Genomic DNA, 8,856 nt, shown 5'->3' on the forward strand with positions numbered 1-8,856 from the left:
GCGTGGCCGGAAGCTGCTGCTGCCCACGCCCCTGCTGCGGGACCTGTACACCCTTAGTGGACTCTACCCCTCCCCCTTCCACCGGGACAACTTCAGCCCTTACCTGTTTGCCAGCCGCGACCACCTGCTGTGAGACCCCCCCCAAGAACCCGGAGTCTGCCCTCGTCCCTACTTCTCCCCTGCCACGCGTGTGTGTGCGTGTGCCATGTGAGTGCCGAAGCCCCGGCCCCCCAACCCAGCCTTGTCCAGATATCCGGACGGCTGCAAGGGCGACTGCGGGAACCCCTGCCTCTCAGCCCTCTGGGGCCTACCTCTCAGTAGGTAGAATTGCAGGTGGGCCCTTGCCCCTAAGATCGCCCTTTTAAGGGCTAAAACTTGACCCTATTGGCCACTACCCAGCCAATGAGTCTCCACTTCCCAGAATTTTCCCCAAAAGGAGTTTATTGCAGCCAACGGGAGTCTCCCTAGCACCTCCTGGAATCTCAGGCAATCGGGCAACTCCAGCCAGTGTTCAGTGTCTGAACACCCAACAGGAGCCCTTGGCTTGCAGTTTCTAGAATGGGTGGGTATGATTCCAGTCACTGGGGGACCGCCCGTGTCTGCGCATGTGCACACAGGAGGACGGGTTGGGGTTGTGCTTCGGCACCAGGCCCTCCCTCCTCAGAACCACAGAGCCCAGCTGGGGTTGGGGACAGGCTCCCCAGTGGCCGGGTCCTGCGGCACCCCTTCCCCTCCCGTGTGTGTACCCTCCCATCCAGTCCCTCCCAATCCCTACTTAAAATCCCTACTTAAGCAGGGCTAGCCCCAGTTGAGGTTTTGGGGTTCAGGGTGCTGTGTCTCCACTTGCCTGTGCCCAGGGCACTCCCCAAACCCTTCTCATTTATTAGAGCTGCGGGAAAGGACTTTATTTCCCCCTCAGAGCCCACCCCTGTCCACCTTGCCCACCGTGCCTGGGCCTCGTGCAGACGTGCCATCTTGGGGAGCATGAGCCGAGCAGAAGGGCTCCCCTCCCCTGAGCAGCCCGAGGCAGTGTCCCCTTTTCTGCCCCCATCTTTAATTAAACACCTGGCTTCTCATCTTTAATAAAAACCTGTTTGTAACAGAAGTCTGGCCGCTTGCCTGCCTCCCCGGGGAAGACTGAGTCGGGGGTCTTGATGGCTGTGAAACGGGCCTTGGGTGGTACAGCCCGTTTGAGGTCAGTCCCAGGGGCACTGTGGGGTTAGGGGAACCAGGGCGTTGGGTCAAAATCCACAGTGAGGGCCCCATGCCTGGCTTCCCAAGCAGCCGGTCCTCTGGTGACAATAGCTGGTGTTCGGAAGGCAGAAGGGACAGCATGGGGGGTACTAAGAGGCACTAGAGACCTCCACGCTGAACACCTGGATGCGAGGGTGAGGACAGAACAGCTGTGAGCTGGTCCAAAGCCCTAACTGCTGAGAAGTCCACAGCGAAGGGGCAGGGAACTACAGACGCTTAGACCACGGGGGACCCCGAGTCACCTGGGAACCAGAAAAGGGTCATCTGCGTCCCTTTCCCTGACACTGTCCTTCAACAAACACTATAGATACCTACCATGTCTCAGGCTGTCTTAGTCTCCTCCGGCAGTTGCAGCAAAATACCACAGACTTGGTGGTTTACACCCAACAGAAGTTTCCTGTGGTTCTGGAGGCCAGGAAGTCCAGGATCACGGCATTGGGAGATTTGGTGTCTGGTGAGGACACAGGAGGAAGGGTGGATAGGCTCTCCGCGGTGTCATAAGGGCACTAATCCACTTCTCGAGGGTGCCACCCTCATGACCAAATCGCCTACCAAAGACCCCGCCTCCCAGTACCAGCACTGTGAGGTTAGGATCGCAGCATGTGAATCTTGAAAAGGGAGGGACACAAATATTCAGTCTTCAGCACAGAGGCCATGGCCATGAGCAGGCACAAATCCCTGCCCATGTTAGCTTGCTCCCCCCCCCGCAAAAACAAACTTTATTTTCAAAAAACAGGTGGGGGTTTGACTTGGCCCATAGTTGACAGTTGACCGACACCTGCTCTACTATATTTCGCTATTGGTACATTTTAGATGTGCATCATGATCACGTTCATCACACGGAACTGTACCTGGACATGAGGTATCGTAATTCTTCTTTCCCCACCCCCGCCCTTTACTCCTCTTCACCTTCCTCGTTACAAAAGGTCTGTTTCCATTATTTCCTGCTGTTCTCTTTTTCCTTATCCTTTCCTCTTCCCTCCCCCTTCCCTTGTTCCCCTTCTCATTTGAACATTTTCTCCTCATTTCCAAGTATGTACAATGCATTTTGGTCCTTATTTCCACTTGCAGTTTTTCACACCAGAGAAACAATGAAATATTTAAACATGTGTTGAATTTACTTCACTTACGAGTATGGTCTCAGGGGCTGGGGGTTGAGCTCAGTGGTTCTGCCACCTGCTTCACAAGTGCAAGGACCCAAGTTTGATCCCCGGTACAAAAAAAATTTTTTTGGAGGGGGGAAATGTGGGCATTTTCATTATATTGGTTCTTCCTACACAAGAACAGGAGAGCTCTTTCCATTTTCTGATATCCTCTTCGATCTTCCTCTCCATAGTATTGTAGTTTTCCATGTAAAGTTCTTTTAATTCCTCTGTTAGATTGACTCCTGGTATTTCATTTTGGGGGATGCTATGGTGGAAGGTGTTGTTTCCCTAATTTATCTCTTGGTGAGTTTGTTATCTGTGTACAGAGATGCTATTGATTTTTGACTCTTGACTCTGTATCCAGCTACTCTACTGAATTTCATTGTGAAGTCCCTCTTTTCATATCTAATTGCATGGATTTGAACCTTTTCCTTCCTTTTTTGATAAGGTTGGCTAAAGGTTTGTCAATTTTATTTAGTATTCTAAGGAACAAATTATTCAATAATTGCATACAGTAAATAGGCCCTCAATATGGTGATTTACACTCAGGGGAGAAAATGTAAAAGGGGTTGGGGAAAATAGAGAAATAGAAGAAGAGGGAGAGATCAGAAGCAAGGCTGGAGGACAAAGGAAGAATATGTGTACTTTGGGAAACTGGTAAAGAAGACAGGAGGGAAAAAGAGAAGGAAGAAATAAGCACAGTAATAGAACAATAGAATTGAGCAACAAAAACCAGAAGCAATGTTCCCACTCATAAAAACAAGAACAAAGAAGAAAAAACAAGAAAAGAAAACAGACATTTAGAAAAGGCCATTTTAGGGTGTGTCTCTGCCGTCAGTGGGAGAAAGAATGGGCTGACAGAGTCCAGATCCAGGTGGATTAAACCTAGAAAGTCAGCTCTAGGCTTATCGCAGGGTGGTGGATAATCCCAGCAAGTCTGCACCCTTAGATTCACTGAAGTGCAGGCTGCTTTCTGACTGTGAGGATGAAACCCTATTTGTTCAGCCTGCAACACTTCATGTGCCTCCTGCCGGCCTCAACTTGGCTTTTTGACCTCCTGCCAACTCCAATTCGGTTCCACCCCACCCTGACACCGGGAGCTGCTACATGGAAACCAGCCTGCAGCTGCTCCAGATTCCCAGCTCAGCTGGCCTCTCCCCAAGATGGTTACCGGCCAGGAGCCCTCTCCCGGGAACATCTGAACCCGAATAACTCACCGGTCACTGCAGATGGCTGTGTCCACTGCTCCATTCCAGTGGTGCTTCTCCGTGGAGGCCTCTTGGGTTGCCAGTAGTCACCGTGCATCTGTAGCTGTCCCTATTCAACGAGTCAGGGCCCAGGGAGAAAGCACCATGTTCACCACTCTATCATCTTCTAGCTCACACTTTAATACTCAGTACAGCTCAGCCTGTGGATTCATGCCTGCACTCAGGAAGATGAAGCAGGAGGATCTCTGCAAGTCTGAGGCCAGCCAGCGTTACACAGTGGGTTCAAAGCCTGCCTGAACTACAAAGTGAGACCTTGGTTTGTTTGTTTTTTTAAAAAAACAGATAGACAATAAAAATAAATAAGCGATATACAGATCCACACTCCCAAATTTTATAAAAATCTGAATCCCCAAAATATTTTCATAACTCCCTTATGGCAAAACATGACCTGGAGTGACATGACGTTATGCTCTTGGTATTTTGCTTGATGTGAATTTTTTTTTTCTGCTGCAAACACTATCTTCAGATTTGGGATGCTACCCCAGATTCCTGTAGGGATGCTATATAAGACATGAGCTACACCCTATTACCTTTCCAAAATCTGAAAAATCCTCATTTCCAAACTTCAGAGAACAAGAATTTAGGTGAGGTGCTACCGACCATAGGGGAGCAAAGACTGGATTTCACAAGGAGAACAGGGATCTTCAGAAAGGTGGGAGCAGGTTCGGCGGCGACAGTCAGAAACCACACAGCACTGAGTAGTGAGGGTAGTAGCTGCTGCAATTTTATTTCTAACTCTAGGTGTTTATATACTAGTTTCAAGGGCACACCTCAAGAGTGATTCCAGTCACAAGCAGGCATGAGAAACATAGACAATAGTACTGTAAAAGCTAAGACCACAAGGTCAAGGTGAGACCACACCTATATACAATCACAAAAGCTAAGACCACTAAGTCAAGGTAAGACCACACCTATACGCAGTCAGAAGGGGAAGTTTGTAAAACAAAGGACTGGCTTCAGCATGTCACCTTCAGGTTCACCTTCAGGACTTCACAGTCCGGGGCTCAGGGTCAGCACTTTGGCCGCCCGTCCTCTTGTGCCCCGACACCTCCCCATCTCTAGGAACATCTAATTGTTCCTGCCCTTTCCTGGGCCCAGAATACAATTCTACAGATAATGAACAAATAGTAATAAACACAAAATAGAACAGAATTACAATGAACCCAATGTCCCCAGACTGCAGGCAGAGAGGCCAGCTATTCTCTCCACGGCTGACTTCGCATGCGGTGTGTGCCAAGGACCTCCAGGAGGCTTAACCCCGTGGGGACGATACCTCGGATCTGGTTTCTGCCAGGTGACCGGCACTGTCACGCAGACTCCACTGGAGTGGTCGTGGCAGTCGAGACTGACCTGGAGCTCACTGTGTAGCCCAGGCTGATCTCGGACTGGCAGGGATCCTCCTGCCTCAGCCTCCTGAGTGCTGGGATGACAGGCGTGCGCCGCCACACCGGCTGGTGTCAACATTATTGGATGGCATTTCTCCCCTGTAGGACACGGGCTCTGCAAGAATCAGTTGTTTGTTTTGTTCCCTGCCGTGTCCCAACTCTTGGCACAGCACCTGCCATCCCCAGGTGCTCAAACTCTAGCCTGAGTGAGGCCCTTCCGCAGCGATGCTGACGTGTGGCACACGCCCGAGAAGATGGCTTTTCTCTCACTTCTCAGAAGTCTGTCTTCACACCTTTTTTTGTTTTTTGGTAACGGGGATCGAACTCGGGTCCTTGTGCTTGTGAGGTAGGCGCTGGAACCACTGCGCTAAATCCCCGGTCCTCTGTCTTCACATCTTTACAAAAGTGTGCTTAAAATATGGAGGCTTAGCAGGGTGTAGTTCCACACACTATCATTCCTGCATTCTGGGAAGCTGAGGCAGGAGGGCTGAGAGTTTGAGCCCAGCCTGAGCAACTTAGTTATTTAGGAAGACCCTGTCTCAAAATCCTCGCATGCATACACACCTAAATACATACGGACCGAGGGTGTGGCTCAGTGAGAAAGCTCTGGGTTCAGTCCCCCAAGTCCTAAGTCAGTCCTCAGCGCTGCTAGTCCTTAAGAAAATATCCGCAGAGAGCAGTAGCTGCCTGTAGTGGGGCTGGACCCAGGGCTCAGAACAGGGGAGCCAGAAACTCAGCATGAGCCTGCATCTAGCCTTGATTTATTGGCATGCTCAAGAGATGAATTCACTTGACAAATGTTTTATTTTGTATTTGATTTTATAAAAAAATATTTGATTTTGCAATGTTGGGGATCGAACCCAGGGCCTTGAACGCTCTGAGCAATGTACTCTACCACTGAGCCACACCTCCAACCCAGAAAGCATCTTTCTGAGCACCTACTGTGTATCAGAACTTGTTCTAGGCGCTGGGGACAAAACAGCGAACAAATAACAGTCTTCTGGTGAAACCGACTTCCTAGTGGGGTCCTAATAAGTGAGAGAGAAAATAGTCACGGAGCAGATGAGAAAGTTCAGCAGTGGGAGCAGATGGCAGGGACCTAGGGCTGGGGCTTCATTTGTGTAGCATTGGATAGAGTGGTCAGTGTTGGCCTCCCTGGGAGGGTGACGTTCGGGAAAGGTGTGGACGAGGCCAGGAGGGAAGTCAGGCACACCTTCAAGGCCAAGGTCGCGGGAGCACTGGGACACAGTTGGCTTTTACCTAGGGTCCCATGGGAATCCAGATGGGGAGGGTTTGAGTAGAGGATGATCGTGTTTTGAGTTCATTTTCTTTTTTTGGACCTGGGATCGAACTCAGGACCTTGAGCTTGTGAGGCAGGTGGCGGAACCACTGAGCTAAATCTCCAGCCCTGGGTTTACGATGTTTCAAGGCCCGTGATGTCGAATAGGCATCTACGTACTTTTATTTTATTTTTTGCATTTCCACCTGAGATACCCATCTCGGGTTGGCAGTGAGAGCAAATCTAGGGCAGTTCAGGCTCTAGTTTATTTACCCTTTGTATTCTGTCTTATTTTTATTTATTTATTTTGTTTCTTGGCTTTTTGAGACAGGGTCTCACTATGTAGTTGAGACTGACCTGGAACTCACTATGTAGCCCAGGCTGGTTTCGAACTCCCAGCGATCCTCCTGCCTCAGCCTCCCGAGTGCTGGGATGACAGGCGGGCGCCACCACGCCCGGCTTTGTAGTCTGTGTTGAATCAGAACCGCGGAGAGCACCAGACTGGCGGGTCGAGGCTCTGTCCGCGGTGCTGAAGGGTTGCTCCTTTCCTCGCCTGAGTGGAGGCAACTTCAACTTCGGGACCGTGGGTCTCAGGTGTGTGAGCTCTGAAACAGACCCTTGACAAGTCAAACAGGGGCTCCGTGGTCCTGTTTGTCCTCTGTCTTGTCTCGCACCACGCATCTGCTCACCTCCTCTCCCTCCGTCTTCCTTTTGCTCTTTCTCCTCAAGACACACAGGCCTCTTCGCCGCTCCCTGAAAACATCAGGCACATTCCCCAGCCCAGGATGTTTTTATGAGCTGTTTCCCTTGCCTGGACTGCCTACCCCTACCCTGCTAGATTTTTACAAGTCCTGTCCCCTCCTTCGCTTACCTTCAGCCTCATCTCCTCCTGGACAACTTCCTGACCATCTTCTCTAAACTCTTTACCATGTCCCCACTGCACAAGTTTCCCATTTACTTTCCTAGTCTGACTTTTCTACTGATCCCATATCAGAGATCCTAATCCCTCACTGCCACGACCACTCCAGCGGAGTCTGCGTGACAATGCCGGTCACCTGGCAGAAACCAGACCCGAGGTATCGTCCCCACGGGGTTAAGCCTCCTGGAAGTCCTTGGCACACACCGCATGCGAAGTCAGCCGTGGAGAGAATAGCTGGCCTCTCTGCCTGCAGTTTGGGGACATTGGGTTCATTTATAATTCTGTTCTATTTTGTCTTTATTACTATTTGTTCATTATCTGTAGAATTGTATTCTGGGCCCAGGAAAGGGCAGGAACAATTAGATGTTCCTAGAGATGGGGAGGTGTCGGGGCACAAGAGGACGGGCGGCCAAAGTGCTGACCCTGAGCCCTGGACTGTGAAGTCCTGAAGGTGATCCTGAAGGTGACATGCTGAAGCCAGTCCTTTGTTTTACAAACTTCCCCTTCTGACTGCGTATAGGTGTGGTCTTACCTTGACTTAGTGTGCTTAGCTTTTGTGATTGTATATAGGTGTGGTCTCACCTTGACCTTGTGGTCTTAGCTTTTACAGTACTATTGTCTATCTTTCTCATGCCTGCCTGTGACTGGAATCACTCTTGAGGTGTGCCCTTGAAACTAGTATATATACACCTAGAGTTAGAAATAAAATTGCAGCAGCTACTACCCTCACTACTCAGTGCTGTGTGGTTTCTGACTGTCGCCGCCGAACCTGCTCCCACCTTTCTGAAGATCCCTGTTCTCCTTGTGAAATCCAGTCTTTGCTCCCCTACGGTCGGTAGCACTCGACTACATAGTGAGACCCTGTCTCAAAATAGCAACCAACCAACCAACAAACAAAAATAATGTTGACGCCAATGCTGACACTGATATCTGAAGAGAGATCATCAAAGAGCACAGGCTAAGCTGGGTGCTGTGCGTCACACCTGTGGTCCCTGCTACTTAGGAGGCAGGAGAGTTGCTGGAGCCTAGGAGCGCAGCGCCAGTCCCGGCAACCTGGCGAGACGCTGTGTGGCAGTTTGGGCCACGTGGTGAAGGAGAGTCTTTCTCAGCAGGTGATGCTCCGCCAGAGACCCCAGTGGGGTTTAAGTGTTACGTGCAAGCTGCCTGCTGAGGCAAAGAAACAAGTGCAAAGGGCCTGTGGTGGGACTGTGCGTGGCGTGGCCCTGTGCACCCCAGTGCGTGCTGTGTGTCACTCCTCGGTGCTCGTGCACTCAGGGAGTTGCAATGTGACATTGGGTATCTGCTGGCGCAAAGACTTTTTTGGGACAGCGCGGTGTGAGTGTCTCAAAGAAATGTAGGACAGGGTGTATGAGGGTGCTTTGTGTCAGGGTAGGGTAGAGCTGCGAGAATGAGAGAGAGAGAGATGTCATGGCTTCGCCTGTGTGTGTGTGTGTGTGTGTGTGTGTGTGTGCGTGGACGGGTGCCCAGCTGTGTGAGTGGGTGTATGCAGATTGTTGTTGAACGGTATTCTGGCCCCAGAGGGAGAGAGGAAGCCCAGGAAATCACAGTCCCGCCCTACCCCTGGATCTCCAAGCAACGGCACCAC

The 8,856-nt window shown here is 50.7% G+C and overlaps 1 protein-coding gene across 1 annotated transcript in view; it reads left to right on the top strand.

Moving 5' to 3' along the window:
• Nucleotides 1–1,097, top strand: part of Plppr2 (phospholipid phosphatase related 2) — a 7,958-nt gene extending 6,861 nt beyond the window's left edge. Inside the window, exon 10 of the mRNA XM_033759598.1 lies at nt 1–1,097. This exon is cut by the window's left edge and continues 229 nt beyond it. Within this exon, the coding sequence (XP_033615489.1) occupies nt 1–133 (133 nt within the window). The 3' untranslated portion in view covers nt 134–1,097.
• Nucleotides 1,098–8,856: the final 7,759 nt, after the last annotated feature.

Source organism: Fukomys damarensis, unplaced genomic scaffold, assembly GCF_012274545.1.
Source record: "Fukomys damarensis isolate Sample0158 unplaced genomic scaffold, DMR_v1.0_HiC HiC_scaffold_37, whole genome shotgun sequence".
In the NCBI taxonomy this organism is placed as follows: Eukaryota; Metazoa; Chordata; class Mammalia; order Rodentia; family Bathyergidae; genus Fukomys; species Fukomys damarensis.